Source organism: Nicotiana sylvestris, chromosome 7 (genome assembly GCF_000393655.2).
Source record: "Nicotiana sylvestris chromosome 7, ASM39365v2, whole genome shotgun sequence".
Classification (NCBI taxonomy): domain Eukaryota; kingdom Viridiplantae; phylum Streptophyta; class Magnoliopsida; order Solanales; family Solanaceae; genus Nicotiana; species Nicotiana sylvestris.
Window position 1 is genome coordinate 40470773 of NC_091063.1, and position 17732 is coordinate 40488504.

Here is a 17732-nt window from a genome sequence, read left to right on the forward strand (position 1 = left end):
TGAGGAAGTTCGATGCTATTTGGGTGATTGTGGATCAGCTGACCAAGTCCGCGCACTTCATTCTTGTGTGTACTACCTACTCTTCAGAGCGGTTGGCTGAGATTTATATCCGAGAGATTGTTTGCCTGCATGGTGTCCCAGTGTCCATTATTTCAGATAGAGGTACTCAATTTACATCACAGTTTTGAAGGGCCGCGCAGCGAGAGTTGGGCACTCAAGTGGAGCTGAGTATGATATTTCATCCTCAGACGGATAGGTAGCCCGAGCACACTATTTAGATTTTGAAGGACATGTTACGTGCATGTGTTATTGACTTTGGTGGTTCATAGGACCAGTTTCTACCGCTCGCAGAGTTTGCTTACAACAACAGTTATCAGTCGAGTATTCAGATGGCTCCATATGAGGCTTTGTATGGGAGGCGTTATAGATCTCCAGTGGGGTGGTTTGAGCCAGGGAAGACTAGGCTTTTGGGTACAGACTTGGTGCAGGATGCTTTGGACAAGGTGAAAGTGATCCAGGAGTGGCTTCATACAACGTAGTCAAGGAAAAAGAGTTATGTTGACAGAAAGGTTCGTGATGTGTCTTATATGGTTAGGGAGAAGGTTCTACTGAAGGTTTCACCCATGAAGGGCATTATGAGATTTGGGAAGAAGAGCAAGCCGATCCCTCGGTTCATTGCGCCTTTTGAGGTGTTTCGTAGGATTTGGGAGATGGCTTATGAGCTTGCTTTGCCATCTAGCTTGTCGGGCGTGCATCCGGTATTTCATGTTTCTATGCTCCAAAAGTATATCGGCGATCCATCTCATGTGTTGGATTTCAACACAGTTCAGTTAGATGGTGATTTGACTTATGATGTGGAGCCAGCGGCTATTTTGGAGCGGTAGGTCCGAAAGTTGAGATCAAATGATATAACTTCAGTAAAAGTGTAGTGGAAAGGTCAGCCCAGTGGGGAGGCTACTTGGGATACCGAGCGGGAGATGCGGAGTATATATCCACACCTATTTGAGGCTCCAAGTATGTTTCTAGACTCGTTCGAGGATGAACGTTTGTTTAAGAGGGGGAGGATATAACGATCCGACTGGTCGTTTCATGAGTAATAGCTCTGTTTTCCCCGTTTCTGCTTGCTTCTGTGTTCTTCAGATGTGTTTTATCGTATCGTGTGGGTTGATTCGGATCCGGAGTGGAGGAGTGAAATGAGGCACTTACCCTCATATCTAGAAACTTAAGTTGGAAAAGTCAACCGGATGTCGACTTATGTGTAGACGATCTCGAATAGGATTTCTGATGATTTCGTTAGCTCCGTTAGGTGATTTTGTACTTAGGAGTGCATCCGGAATGTGGTTTGGAGGTCGTGGTGGAATTAGGCATGAATTAGCGAAAGTTGGAAATTCGGCAATTTTGGGCCGATAGTGGAAAATTTGATATCTGGATCAGAATGGAATTCTGGAAGTTGGAGTAGGATCGTAGTGTTATTTGTGACGTGTGTGCAAAATTTCAGGTTATTCGGAGGTGATTTGGTAGGTTTCAGCGTCATTTGTGGAATTTAGAAATTTAGAAGTTCTTAGGCTTGAATCCGAGTGTAATTTGGTGTCCTGATGTTGTTTTGAGTGATTCAAAGGATAGACTAAATTTGAATGATGTTGTGGGACGTGTTGGGATGTTTGGTCGAGGTCTCGAAGGCCTCGAGTGAGTTTCGGGTGGTTATCGGATCACTATTTGGCTTTGGGAGTTGGAAAATACATGATATATGGTGTTTTGAAAGTTGCAGGTCTCGGATCATTGGAAGTGCAGTCGCGATAGGAAGTTCACGGTAGAAAAATGTGGTCGCGGTAAAAGTTCGCGGACCGCGAAAGGGAGGAGTTTAGGATTGGCAGCCGCGATGGAAATTTCGCGGACCGCGGTAATGGTTGCGCGGCCGCTGTGAGGAATACACGACCGCGAGCTGGAATTTCAGAGAGCTATATAAGCGAGGGTTAGAGTTTTATTTCATATTTTTGGACTTTAGGAGGTCGGTTTGAGGCGAATTTTCGGGATTTTTCAAGGAAATTATTAGGGTAAGTGATTCTAACACGGTTTTGGCTAATAATCATGAATATATCATTGATTCCATCTTTTGATTAGTAATTTGGAATAGAATTTGGGGAAAATTTGTGGAACTTCATAAAGTGAATTTTTGGGATTTGAAAGTCGATTCGAGGTCAGAATTGAGTGAAACTAGTATGGTTAGTCTCATAATCAAATGGGATGTCGGATTTTGTGACTTTGGACGAATTTCGAGACGTGGTCCGAGGGCCTGCCTTTGGAGTTGACTTTTTGACTTTTGACCTTAAGCTTAGAATTTTTTTTATGGGATTGATTCCTTTAGCGTGTGTTGATTGTATCGAATTGCTTATGGCTAGATCCAGAGCATCCGGAGGTCGATTCGAGGGGTAAAGGCATCGCGGAGTAGGATTTTGGCTTGGTTGAGGTAAGTAATGTTTTCAAACTTGGTTCTGAGGGTTCGAAACCTCAAACTATAAGTGTTATGTGATTAGTGTTGAGGTGACGGACATGCAGGCGTGCACCGTGAGAATTGTGGCCTTGTTCATTCCACGACACCGTTTAGTGACTCCTTCTTGATGATATCTGTATTCCTATTATATGACTAAGTAAATGAGCTATAAATCATGTTAATTATCATATTAGGGCTTTATGCCGATACTGTTGAGACTTGCTGTTATCTCATTAATTCCACCGACATTCTGTACTCATTCTTATTCATGCATATCATATCATGTCCCAGTCTCAGTTGTTATTATGTTGGCACATCATATCATTGTTTCAAGCTACTTTCATGGCATTATGAGCCCGTGTGTGTGAGACCGGAGAGTGATGACTGAGTGAAGCCGAGATCCTGATTATGAGTGATAGTTATGGGATCGGTCTGCACGCCGCAGCGATTATGTTGATGATTATGATAACGCTTGGGCTGTAGGAGCCCCTCCGGAGTCTGTAACACACCCCTAGTGAGCACGGTTGATTATATTCAGGGATGGATCTTCCCTTGGTATGGAGATGGATCTTCTCCATGAGGCTAAATTGGCCTATTTTTCCTCGGCACTGGAGACTGAAAGCCAGTGATGTATATATTCCGGGGTGGATCTTCCCTGGGCCGTGTGAGCCATATACAGTATCGAGTGGTTGTGAGATTATTATCATTATCCGGAGATGGATCTTCTCCATAGGGCTGGATTGCCCTTCCTCAGTACTGAGTGATTGCAGTCAGATATATATATATATATATATATATATATATTCCGGGATAGATCTTCCCTAGGCCGTATGAGCCATATACAGTACTGAGTGGACGAGCATTTGGGATTGAGTTCACATGAAGCACTCAACATGATGCATTACATACAGCATGTGCATTAGCATGTAGACGTAGCAGAGTTATATTTCTTTACCATGTCCATATCGTCTCTATTTCACTATTTTGAGTTATTTATTTAACTAAAAACATGCCTACATTTCTGTACGTTATTTTCTATTATCCCCGATGAGGTTGAGATCGTCACTACCTTTCAGTCCATAGTTTGGACTTGTTACTTACTGAGTTGGTATACTCACCTTACCTCCTGCACCTTGTGTGCAGATCCAGGCACTTTCGGTCCCAGTGGCGGTCATTGATCGAGGTTGCAGGCTTTGGAGTTTGTTGAGGTATCTGCATAGCATTTGCTGGCCTTGACCCTCCTTCTCTATTCTAGTTTTGTTTCAGTTGTATTCAGTAAACAATTGCAGTAGACTATGCTATTTCTCTAGACGCTCATGTACTCCGTGACACCCTAGTTTTGGGCTGGTTGAATCGTGTTATGGATTTTGCTTATGTTATGAATAGTTTATTTTCTTAAATGATAAAAGTGTTTTTCCGCAATGTTCTAAATTTTAGTATTGTGGTTTTGGTTTTCATTGAGTTGAGGCTGGCCTAGTTCCACGATAGGCGCCATCACGATGGATTGAGTTTTGGGTCGTGACAGAGAGTTATTTAGTAAAGTTATTTATTGAATCCCCGAATATAAACTATCAGATAGATATTGTGGTAGTTACAAATTGCCACTACTAATTTTTTTTTATTTGATTGAGATCAAATTGTGAGGGTTATAAATTCCCACAAATTATTTTTTTAAACATTGAAATCATATTATGGAGGTTACAAATTGCCGCTAATTACTTTGATAAACTGTCACAAATTAAAATTTTATTTTGTGGCGGTCGTCGTGGAGGTTGTACAAATCTGCCACAAAAAATCTTGTGGCGAACGTAACTATGGCGTTTTTTGAAACCGCCACAATTTATTTTGTGGGGGTCGAAAACCGTCACTGATCAACAAAATAACCCCCACAAAATGAGTCTTTTTTGTAGTGCGATTTTGCACGTCCATTAAAAAATTATTAATAAAAGAATAGTTACTAATTTACCCTTTATTCTTTAATCTTTGTGTATTTACGTGTGTCTATTTACGTGCCTCTTAATTCTTAGAACAATTAATGGAAAACGATAAAGTTGAAAAAAGTTAATTAATTCTCTCTTGATTTTTTAAAATAACAAGTGATTTGGGAACAACTATTTAATACACATGATAACTAAATAGGAACGGAGGGAGTATTACTTCTTCTATTTTATGTGAATCTATTTGATTATGCGGAGTTTAAAAAAATAATTACTTTATAAACTTGTAGTCTTAAGCATATAGAAATATTTGTGTTGCTATAAACACTACAATTAATTAGTTTTGTCGTGGGACGGAGCTACACTTTTCAGGAAGAGTCAATTGACACCCATTCACCAAAAAATTATATTGTGTATATATATCAATTTTTTTATATATATGCACATATACTATATGTTGAATTCTTTTGAATTTGTGTCTATTTTATAATATTTTGATCCCCTTTAATAAAAATCTAGTTTCGACTCTAATTTGTACTAATATCTCCTATTCGGTTAAGAATCGGGTTCTCAATACAGTCTTTCTACTATATACGTTGTTTGGTTCAGAAAACCTGTTCAAGACATATATGAAAAATAATGATGGTTGAATTGAATAGTTTTAAAAGCTAGCTCTTGAAAATGTCTTAGCAATAAGACTGTCAGAAGACCCAAAAGCTCTTCTACAATTCCACAAACCGAAAAGAATCAAAGGATATTCCTACTAAAAATAATACAAATAATGTTCTCAACATAATTTTTTCTCACAAACTAATTCGAACATATATGAGTTTTTTTTTACTTCAAATGTTTTCCACGTCTTCACAATTATCTCTCTTTTTTTCTTTCTTTTCCGGTTCTTCTACTTTTTTTTCATAAATAATACATTTCACTGCAGCTGCCTCACCCAGTTTAAAAAATTCTCACACTTATTGATATGTAAGGCTAAATAATGAATATTACCTACCAACAACAAAGGATGTGGTGCAGCGGATGAGGCTGCTCTTCTCTTAACCAGATCCTAAATGAATCCCTTAACCATTCACACTTTCTCCTGAATGATTATGCGGCACGAATCCGGATATAGTCGGGCTACAATGCGGGTACCGAACACCGGATGGAAAACAAAAAAAAATGAATATTACCTAGAATTGCCCCAGTGCCCCACGTCTCTCCTATGACTTATGTAGGGTTAACGTAATTTTCCAATATATCACACTCTCTTTGTTTTGTTTTGTTTTTTCAATTTCATCTTCTTTTCTGTTGCTTAAAAATGTTCAAGTGACTTATTTTTATAAATTTCTTATGTTAAAGTAGAAATATATACAACATACTTGTAAGATTTTGGAGTACTAATACAAGTGTAAGAATGTTTATACAAATGCATCTTTTTAATTTATGGTGGTAATAATATTCGCGTGTGAGAGAGTCAAAGGTTAGAGCTTTCTCGGAATAATTAAGGTTTAGATGCTCCACGAGAATGACATAAAGCAATTTGCCCCCCTTGTCTCCAATTACTGCATAAACCTTGACTTCATTATTGGAATATGTTGGATATTTCTGAGACAACCAGAATCGAACACTTTTGGTGCCACCATCCGTTTCATTATTTTATCACTATTGCTAACAGTGTTATCATAATTGGCGAGCCATATATGTTTCAGATGAAAAAATGTCTCACATTTATTATTTCCAAAATGCATCTCCTGCTATGTCTGCTGTTATGTTAATGGTTTTTCATACGTTTTGTGTATATAGTACATTTATTTGTTACACTATAGGAAATTCATTCTTTTAGAATATGATCTAAAGCAAAACAAGAATATATATTTCGAAGCATAAAATAAGAAAGAAACTTAGGTAATGCATAAGTATATTAATATTTTTAAGAAGATGTTCGATAATCTCTTTTATGCGTGCCTCATGTAATAGAATCTAGAAAAATATAGCGTATAAAACTCTATAGGTTGAGGTTAAGCTTGTATTTTTCGACTGCAAACGGAAAATAAGCACTAGTACGGCCGTACGTATAAAACTCTCATTAGAATTTTGCTTGCTTAGCGATTCATTATAAAAACAAGGAATTCGTTCGGCGTTAACTATCAGGCCTGGTGTGACGCTATTTTATCCCCTGTGAGTCGCTAATTCACTGCTTTAATTTTGCCAAGTGAAATGCCTGCCAGTTAATTACTAATAGTACGTGATTTCCAATGGATAAATATTCCACTATATATGCGCACGATTGAGAGCTAACTCTTCACCACTAGAACTAGATGATTAGTAAATATTTTATCTTCGAACAAATTACAAACCGATCAAACGATCTCCTGAATTCGGTTCATCTTACAACTTGTAATTATCATTCACAGGATTCCATTTTGGCCACATTTCAAACTTGTATTGTGCGTATGGTTGGTGCTACCTGTTTTCAATGGAGAAGCTCACATACATGAGAATCTTGTGTGAAAGCATGTTAAAGTCGGTAGCCATGTAAGCCCAAGTTATAGATAACCGAAGGCCCTTCTGATGATGAGCTTTGATGCCAGGAAAGCAGTTGAGAGTTTTATAGAAAAGAGGCGACATTTTTAAGAATTTTGACATTGTCAAATCCATTCCAGTTTGTGCTAACAAGTTCTTTGATAAACTCATTCTGGATTTTTGACATGTTTGCAGGCTGAAAGAAAACAGGAGACTCTCCCTTCTTTTAATTTTGACCGGCTATTTATCTTTGTACTTAATTGGCTATGCAACAATTCCATAGGAGAAAACATTCTATTTCTGTATTCCAGAATTACAGCAATCACTGTTGCTAGACGGACTGGCAATTCTCCTTGTAACTAAGATTAATTATTACTCCTTCGTAAGATTTGATCAAACATCAGAGATATCTTAGCCGTATATTTTTTATGTTTCGTTTGTTTTAAAGTTACAAATACTATTCTACATTTATGTACTCCAGCATCTTTACTCCTGGGGCAGAAAATTGTGATATTTGTGGCTTGAATTATTTCCTTGTATTTTTAGGAAATCCATAATCCCTATAGGTTAGGAAAATTCATTGTCCTAATAGATTTGGGAAAGAAAAACCTATAGTTCTTGTCAAATTGGGAAACCTTTCTCTTATATGTTTGGGATCTTTTGGGATATATATATATATATAGGGGTTGTAGCTGGGAATCCTAGAGATTGTATTGTGATTTTCTTCTCATTCATAGTGGAAAACTCTCTTTGCTTTTGCCCCGAGAATTAGGCTTAGGCGAACCTCGTTATATCCTTGTGTTGATTTTTCTTCTCTATTTGCTTTGTGTGTGATTGTGTGCTAGTTAACCGACATATTCTACAACAATTAGTATCAGAGCGAGGTTCGGGTTTCTACATATAATCTAGGGTTAAGATGCCTTCATCATCTTCAACAAAGTACGAAGTAGAGAAATTTGACGGGGGTTCTAGTTTCATTCTATGGAAGATTAGGATGAAATCGTCCCTGGTGTTACAGGGGTTATGGAAGACAATTGATGAGGATTTTCCTGAAGAGATGAAAGATACAGAGAAGGTAGACCTGAAGGAGAGGGCTTTGAGTGCGATCTTCATGAATGTTACAGATAGCGTTCTTCGGGAAATTGCTGAAGAAACTTCTGCAGTAACGGCATGGAAGAAGCTGGGAGATCTATATTCTAATAAATCGCTAACAAACCGCCTCTACCTGAAAAAGAGGTTATACAATCTTCGTACGAATGAAGGTACACCTGTTAAAACTCACATTGATGAGTTTAATGCAATTATAATGGACCTGAAGAATGTGGATATCAAAATTGAGAGTGAGGATCAGGCCTTGATTGTGTTATGTTCTTTACCACCGTCTTATGATACATTTGCTGATACGCTGCTATATGGGAAAGACAACATTTCACTGGAAGATGTTAGTAAAGCACTAAAATCTAAAGAGTTGAAAAAGAGCTTTCCAGACAACAGAATTGAGGGCGAATGTCTTATGATTAGAGGCAGAACACAATAAAAGGACTTTAACAGAAAAAAGTTAACCGCCAGATCAAAGTCTAGAGCAAGGAAGCAACACTGTTATGAGTGCAAAGAGCAAGGTCACTACAAGAGAGATTGTCCTAAGTTGAAGGAGAAAAAAGGGAAGCAGAAAATAGATAATTCGGCAAATATTGTTGACACTGGCAATAATTCTGATGATAATGACTATGTAGGGGAAGTCTGTGTTGTGAATTCTAGTCATGAGCATAATTCTTGGGTTCTTGATTCTGGTGCTACTTTCCAGACGTGTCTACACAAGAATTGGTTTGCAACTTACAAGCAAATGAGTGGGACTGTCTATATGGGAGATGATAATCCATTACCAGTAGAGGGGGGTTGGTAACATCAAATTGAGAATGTTCGACGGAATTATCAGAAACATTGAGTGTTGACATGTTCCTCGGATAAAGAGAAATCAATGATAATCCATTACCAGTAGAGGGGGGTTGGTAACATCAAATTGAGAATGTTCGACGGAATTATCAGAAACATTGAGTGTTGACATGTTCCTCGGATAAAGAGAATGTTTCTGATAATTCCGTCGAACATTCTCAATTTGATGTTACCAACCCCCCTCTACTGGTAATGGATTATCATCTCCCATATAGACAGTCCCACTCATTTGCTTGTCTTTGGATGATCAAGGATATAAATTTCACTCCGAGAATGGAATACTTAAAGTGTGTAAAGGCTCCATGGTACTCATGAAGGGTAAACTACATTTTAAATTGTATCTTCTTCAGGCCAGTGTAGTTGAAAGAGAAGCTGCTGTAGCTTTTGGGAAAAGTGATCTGAATCAGTCTCAATTGTGGCACTTGTGACTTGACCATATGAGTGATAATGGATTGTCTTTGTTGAGTAAACAAAATTTGTTGTATGAGTACAAAAATCAAATTTTGAATTTTTGTGAGCATTGTGTGTTTGGTAAACAGACAAGGGTAAAGTTCAGCAAGAAGGCCGAGCACAAGACCATAAACAAGTTAGATTATATACACTCCGACTTGTGGGGTCCAAACCAAGTTCCCTCCAAGAGTGGTGCCAGGTATTTTATGACTTTGATTGATGATTATTCAAGGAAGGTGTGGGTGAAAAAAAAAAGCTAGGGTAAGTCGAACAATTTTTTCTCTCTCTATTTTCTTGAGCTCTCAGGCACATTCCCCGAGGAGTCTGAGAACAAGGAATCTTGAGGATTCATAAACACCATGAGCATGCTTATTCAATTCCGACCAACCCTCTGAAAACAGTTCCGACAAACAGCCTCTCACGCGCCGCCACGCGCCGCACTTTCCGGCGAGCAAAACGCCACGTGCCGGCGCGTGAGCTCAATCCCGGCCACTTTTTAAAATTTTTATTTTGGACAGCTTGATCGTTGGGAAATTCCGAGCACATCCATACAACTTTTTCTGAATTTCGACAACTTTTAGTTTTTCCGGTGGCGGGGAATCTCTCTCTGTCCAGAATTCTGGTTTTTCTGTTCTTTTTTTCAAGCTCTATAGCTCACGGTGATAACGTCCAAACAAACCCTAAAATTCCATAACCTGAGCAGCTGTTTAGTACAATATGGGAGACAACAGGATATACTTCAACGCAGGATTCAAATCTTTTGACATCACCAGATGGAACTCCAACAAAGATACTTGGTTTGAATGGGTGGAAAGAAGCCGCAACATGATGAGAAGATCATCCATGGGTAGTAAGGCAATGGAATGGATATGCTTTGCACTTAAAGAAGCGTTGACTGATCAAAACAATCGAGTGAAGAGATGGAAGTACAAGGAGCAAATGACAGAACATTTCTGTACTAGGAAATTTAACGCCCATGGAAGATATATGAGTATTCTGTCACTGAAGAGAGAAGGGAGGTCAGTGATTATAATCCCAGAGTTAACTTTGAATTCTAGATGGAAAGACATAGCAGCTAAGATAGAGAGATTCATACCCACCAAGTTGAATCCCATAGTACCACCCAGAAATACTGTGGAAAATTTCCCTTATGCCCAAGCAGTTAAGGAGAGTAAATGACAATCCAATACTCTTCGAGAGGCAAGGGTCAGCACGAACAATGGCGATATCACTGTTTTGGAACCTACTGGAGGAGAGGACACAGGCCTACTAAAAAGATGCATTATCGGATCTTTAGGGAAAGAAATCAATGAGAGACCTACTTTAGCAGATATAAGGCGATGGGCTAGTGCTTCATGGAACAAAGCATACAGAGTAAACATATATGAAATGACAGGAAACATGTTTCTTTTTGAATTTCCAAACAGATTCATGGCAGAGCAGATTGTGCAAGGAGAATGGAGATGGAAAAAATACAAGCTTCATCTGGATTGGTGGAATCATACAGCCGGTTGCATTCCAAACTCACAAATTGAGGAAACATGCTGGATTAGAGCCATGAGGATTCCTTTACATCTATGGTCACAAAAGATCTTCAAAGAAATAGGAGATCTCTGTGGGGGTTGGTTAGCTGCAGAAGAAGAAACTGATCTCAAAAAACATCTTAAGTGGGCGAAAATCAAAATTGTTGGTGATGGCAGAAAGACTCCCAATGAGGTGGGGATTGAAAAAGACGGTACCAAATTCTTCATCCCAATCTGGGCTGAAAGAAAGACACGGTATGAGCTAAACACTGGTAAAGGAAAAGCAAGTGGACAATTTACACAAGGTTCAACTTCGATGAATCAAAGCAGTAAAGTGTCAAAAGTCAAGCTGAAATCCTATGGCCCCGATATGGCTGCACAAGTCATTTTTAATGACCTCTCGTGTGAGATCTCTGATGATACTGGGCTGAAGCCTTATATAGAGGAAATGGGAGGACCTTCTCAATCGGGGGCAAAAGAGTCACCTCTAGGGGATCAAACCTTTAATGTGAATCGTGAAAGTATGCAAAAGGAAACAATTACCAGTTGCAGTCAGCCAGAAGGTGGAGTAGATTTAGCAAGATTGGAACAGAAGGAAGGGGAGCAAAACATAAACTCAAAGATGGGGAATGATCACGTGGGAAGTACTTTGGAACATCTAAAGCAATTTAGCCCTATTCAAGAGTGGGAAATTGAGGAGGTGAATCCTTTAGCAGTTCAGCAACACAATCCATTATTGGATAAAGACATGGATGCAACAATATGGGTCCATCAAAATATGATCAAATTGGGGAAAATGTTTGGAGTAGATTTCCAAGGACATGAAGAAGAAGCACTGGAATTGCTAATGCAAATTGACAGCTGCAGACAGGTTAGAAGGGTGGAGACAGAGTTGGATGTGAAGAAACAAAGATTCAAAGGATCACTGGAATTAAAAGGTTTGACTTCTTTCGATGTCAAATTCAAGAGTGACGGGAAAAGAAGTAGGGGAAGAGATCTATCAATTATTTCTATATGAGGATCAAAGTAATTTCCTGGAATGTAAGGGGTCTAAATGATAAGAAGAAAAGAGAGATAATAAAAAGTCAAGTGCAGAATTGGAGGGCAGACATTATTTGCATGCAAGAAACAAAAGTCGAGGGGGATATCGAGGAAATAATCAGGCAAATATGCGGTGGTAGATGGGTTAGGTATGCAAGTTTAGAAGCTAGCGGCACGAGAGGGGGGATTTTGATGTTATGGGATTGCAGAGTATGGAAAGGGGAGGTGTTACAGACTGGTGCATACACTTTGACGTGCAAGTTTGACGCTCTTCTACAGAATTTTCAATGTCACATAACAGGAGTGTATGCTCCAAATTGTAGAATAGAAAGGAAAAAAGTATGGAGTGAAATTGGTGCAGTGAGGGGATTGATGGAAGGTCCTTGGGCGGTTTGTGGCGATTTTAACGTTACAAGGTACCCTTCTGAAAAACGGGAATGCTCAAGGAGGTCCAGAGCGATGGTGGAGTTTTCGGATTTTATAGAAGATATGGAGATGATAGATCTTCGACTTGAAGGAGGAAACTATACTTGGTTCAAAGGGGACAATTATACAGCGGCTTCAAGAATTGATAGATTTCTCATTTCAGAAGAATGGGATGTAAGGCTCAGAAATATCAAGCAAACTATCCAACAAATGCTGATTTCGGACCATTCACCTGTGGCTCTAGAAGGCGGTGCGTGGGAACAAGCTAAATCATACTTTAAGTTTGAAAATTGGTGGCTGAATGTGGAAGGTTTTGAGGACAGAATTAGAGAGTGGTGGGGATCTTTTGAATTCTCAGGAAGACCTGATTACATTTTAGCTTGCAAGTTAAAAGCTCTCAAGGGCAAGCTAAAAGTTGGAGCAGAAGTTACGAAGGCAATTTGGGACTGCAGAAATCAAAATTGCTAAGTCAACTAGCAGATTTTGAGACAACGTAACAACTAAGAGCGTTGACAGAGGAGGAATCAGTCAGGAAAGCAGCCACTCTAATGGAGATTGAGGTGCAACTCAAGAATGAAGAATTTGCATGGAGACAAAAATCAAGAGCTTTGTGGCTCAAAGAAGGGGATATGAATACAAAATTTTTCCATCGGACTGCAAATGCACGCAAGAGAAACAACAACATTGACCAAATAATGATTCGACATGAAGTAATCGAGGATCCAGAAAGAATAGAGAACGAGATTATTGAATTCTACAAGGAGCTATACACAGAACCTGAACAGTGGAGACCAACAGTCAATTTCGAAAATAGTCCAAGCATTTCTGAATCGGAAAGGGAGTCTTTACAGAGTAACTTTGAAGAACAAGAAGTGCTGAGCAGTCTGAAGATGTGTGCAAGTGACAAGGCTCCAGGTCCAGATGGATACACAATGGGTTTTTTCAGAAAGTGTTGGGACATTTTGAAGGAAGATATCATGGCAGCTTTTAACAACTTCCATTCACAGGAGATGTTTGAGAAAAGCTTCAATGCAACATATATAGCATTGATTCCAAAGAAGACAGGTGCGAAAGAATTGAGAGATTTCAGACCGATCAGTCTGATAGGGAGCTTCTACAAACTGCTCTCAAAAGTCTTAACTGAAAGACTTAAGAGGGTGGTTGGGAAACTTGTTGATGCTCAACAAATGGCGTTCATCAAAGGAAGACAAATAATTGATGCAGTGATGATTGCCAATGAAGCTGTGGATTCAAGAATAAAAAAGAAAGAACCTGGAATCTTATGCAAATTGGATATCGAGAAGGCCTATGATCATGTGAACTGGAGCTTCCTACTAAGAATGTTAGAACAAATGGGTTTTGGGCAAAAATGGATTAGATGGATGAAATTTTGCATATCTACTGTGAAATTCTCCATTCTTATAAATGGAAGTCCTAAAGGTTATTTTCACTCACACAGAGGTCTCAGACAAGGTGATCCTTTATCTCCCTTTCTATTCATCATAGCCATGGAAGGATTGAACAACATGATCAAAACGGCTAAAGTCAGTGGATGGGTTAAAGGCTTTGAGGTAAACAGGAGTGGGGCTAACAATCTAGAGATCACACATCTCCAATATGCTGATGATACTCTAGTCTTCTGTGATGCTGAAAAAGACCAACTTAGATTCTTAAGGATCATTTTGGTTTTATTTGAAGGAGTATCAGGATTACACATTAACTGGAGAAAGAGCAATATTTTTCCCATTAATGAAGTTAACAACATGGGGCAACTGACTCAGATATTGGGAGGAGAAGTTGGGTCCCTACCAACTGTTTACCTTGGGATGCCTCTTGGTGCAAGATCCAAATCAAAAGAAATCTGGAATTCAGTCATAGAAAAGTGTGAGAAGAAGTTGTCAAGATGGAAATCGCAGTACCTATCATTGGGGGGTAGGCTAGTTCTAATCAACTCAGTATTAGACTCTCTACCTACTTACATGATGTCTTTGTTCCCAATTCCAGAAGGCATTTTACAGAGATTGGACAAACTCCGAAGAACATTCCTCTGGCAAGGCAATAAGGAGAAAAAGGTCTTCCATTTAGTCAATTGGAAGACACTAACAATGGATAAAAAACAAGGTGGATTAGGGATAAGGAATTTGAAGAACCAAAGCAAGGCTCTTAGAATTAAATGGTTATGGAAGTACTCTAAAGAACCCCAATCTTTATGGGCCAAAGTGATCAAAGCAAAGTATGGTGAAGAAAACAACTGGGTGTCAAAAAAAGTCAGTACATCATATGGAGTAAGTGTGTGGAAATCCATCAGAGAACTTTGGCCAATAATGAAGAATCACTCCTCCATAAGAGTGAACAACGGAAGGAACACATCATTTTGGAATGATAACTGGCTAGGAATGGGAAGCTTAAAGGAAAGATACCCAGATATGTTCGGTTTAGCACAAAACCAGCATAAGACAGTCGCTGATATGAGGAGTTGTCAAGGATGGGAAATAGCTCTAAGAAGACAGCTGAATGACTGGGAGATAACAAGATTAACTGACCTCTACAAAGAGCTGGAAGCATTTACAGGACTACAGGAAGGTTTGGATTCAATATGGTGGAAGAGGCACAACAAAGGGATTTACCGAGTGAAGGATGCATATAAGATTTTGAATCATGATAATCAACAGGTAGACACATGGCCTTGGAAACATATATGGAAAACAAAGATTCCATACAAGGTAGCCTGCTTCACTTGGCTACTAGCAAAGGAGGCGGTTTTAACCCAGGATAATCTCATAAAAAGGGGAATTTCTCTGTGTTCAAGATGTTTTCTGTGTGGGGAAAATGCAGAAACTGTCAACCATTTGTTTCTACACTGCAAGATTACAGACCAACTATGGAAAATCTTTATTAGTCTTAGGGGTATTTCTTGGTCAATGCCATACATGATTAAAGATGTCATTTATAGCTGGGAGGAAGCTGGAGCTCAAGCAACTAGCAGAGATAGATGGAGGACTGTTCCGGCATGTATTTGGTGGACAGTCTGGAGGGAAAGGAATACTAGATGTTTTGAAGACAGAAGCAATTCACTGCAGAAGATCAAACTCAATTGTATTCTTCTATTTTGTTTTTGGTGCAAACAGATGTACACAGAAGATACATTGACAATCATAGACATACTAGGATACTGCTAGGTCTCAAATTAGAATATCTATAAATTCTCTCTATGTAAATTTGGTTTTCAGTGCAACCTATGTACTGATTTTTATAATATATACAATAGTTACCAATTCAAAAAAAAGGAAGACGTGGGTGTATTTTCTGAAAACAAAAGATGAGGCATTTTCGACATTTGTTAAATGGAAGACGATGGTTGAGAGGCAGACGGAAAGAAAAGTTGCTTCGTCTTCGAACTGATAATGGGTTGAAATTTTACGATTCTTGAGTTCGATAATTTCTGCAGCAGAGAGGGCATAGTGAGACACCACACTTGTGTCGAAACACCACAACAAAATGATATTGCAGAACATATGAATAGAACGATTTGTGATAGGGCACGAAGCATGGTTTCACACTTATATGTTAGCAAAGATTTTTGGGCTGAAGCAATCAATACAGCTTGTTATTTGGTCAAATAGATCTCCATCCACATCTATTGAGTTCAAAACTCCTTTTGAGGTATGGTCCGGTTCGCCTGCTGATTATTCAAATTTAAGGATATTTAGTTGTCCTGCTTATGCTCATGTGAGAGATGGAAAACTTGAGCCGAGGGCAAAGAAGTGCATATTTCTAGGGTATGCAACTGGAGTGAAATGTTATAGGTTGTGGTGCAGAGATCAAAAGACTCCAGGGCTAATTATCAGTAGGGATGTAACATTCAATGAATCTGCCTCACTGGATAATCAGAGGGAGAAGGCAATATCAAAAACAGATCGTGGTGTCAGTGACCGCATAGAGCTAGAAATTAAATCTCCACTAGCTCAACCCAATAGTTCTAAAGTAGAGGAAGTGGATGAGGTGCAAAATATTGATAAAAGTGATAATGTTGATGCATCTGCACAACAACAACCATATAGCATTGCAACATGCAGAGAGAAGAGAGTGATCAACTGACCGCAAAGGTTTGCAAACGTAGTTTATGGGAATCTTCTTGGATATACGAATCCAGTGGGATTTGCTTTGGCAGTTGCAGAGACTGTTGATGTAATTGAGTTCAGAGTACAGAACCAAATCGACGGATTAGTGCTATGGCTAAAGAGATTGAGTCTCTTAACAAGTTTAGGCGTTGCCTAGACTTGGTTGATGTGTGTGGCAATGGATAGAGCCCTTGCGAGGACTGAGGGCAAGGTAGAGAGACATTGTTCTTGTTGATGAAGAGAATTCAAGCCAAAGGGAAGATTTGTTATTTGTGGCTTGAATTATTTCCTTGTATTTTTAGGAAACCCATAATCCTTATAGGTTTAGGAAAACTCATTGTCATAATAGATCTGGGAAAGGAAAACCTATAGTCCTTGTCAAATTGGGAAACCTTTCTCTTATTTTTTTGGACCTTTTGGGATCTATATATAGGGGTTGTAGTTGGGGATCCTAAAGATTGTATTGTTCTTTTCTTGTTGATGAAGAGAATTCAAGCTAAGGGGAAGATTTGTTATTTGTGGCTTGAATTATTTCCTTATATTTTTAGGAAACCATAATCTCTATAGGTTTAGGAAAACCCATTATCCAAATAGATTTGGGAAAGGAAAACCTATAGTCCTTGTCAAATTGAGAAATTTTTCTCCTATATGTTTGAGACCTTTTGGGATCTATATATAGGGGTTGTAGTTGGGGATCCTAGAGATTGTATTGTACTTTTCTTCTCATTCATATTGGAAAACTCTCTCTGCTTTTGCCCCGAAGATTAGGCTTAACAGAACCTCGTTAGATCCTTGTATTGATTTTTCTTCTCTATTTGCTTTGTGTGTGATTGTGTGCTAGTTAACCCACGATATTCCGCAACAAATTGGATGAAGCACTGGCCACAGTAATGTGAGTAACTTAAACATCTACATCTCCGGATGCATAGAAGGCCAACTCCAGCTGATACAAACCAAAACAAATACAACAATAACAACCTAGTGAAATCCCACTAGTGGGGTTTGGGGAGGGTAGTGAGTACGCAGACCTTACCCCTACCCCGAAGGGATAAACCAAAACAAATAATATGCAATAAACAGGAATGATGTGAATGTTCCTATAATGACATTGGAGTACCTCATTATTACCCTCAGGGATTGCCCGAAATGATGATATATCAGGAACATCGAAGAGGATTTCTTTCCTTTCTTTTTAATTTTCTCGTCTCCTTTTCGAGTATATTTAAAACTGAGTAGTTGAAGGCTTTCAACACACAGAAGATTGAAGAAGCGC

General features: G+C 38.9%; 2 protein-coding genes across 2 annotated transcripts; both read left to right on the top strand.

The window, feature by feature from the left end:
• Nucleotides 1–11885: 11885 nt before the first annotated feature.
• LOC138873028 (uncharacterized) lies at nucleotides 11886–12806 on the top strand. Its single transcript, XM_070151458.1, has one exon. The coding sequence runs from the start codon at nucleotides 11886–11888 to the stop codon at nucleotides 12804–12806; it is 921 nt and encodes a 306-aa protein (XP_070007559.1).
• A 3096-nt stretch (nucleotides 12807–15902) lies between these two features.
• LOC138873029 (uncharacterized) lies at nucleotides 15903–16436 on the top strand. The gene has a single exon (XM_070151459.1). The coding sequence runs from the start codon at nucleotides 15903–15905 to the stop codon at nucleotides 16434–16436; it is 534 nt and encodes a 177-aa protein (XP_070007560.1).
• Nucleotides 16437–17732: the final 1296 nt, after the last annotated feature.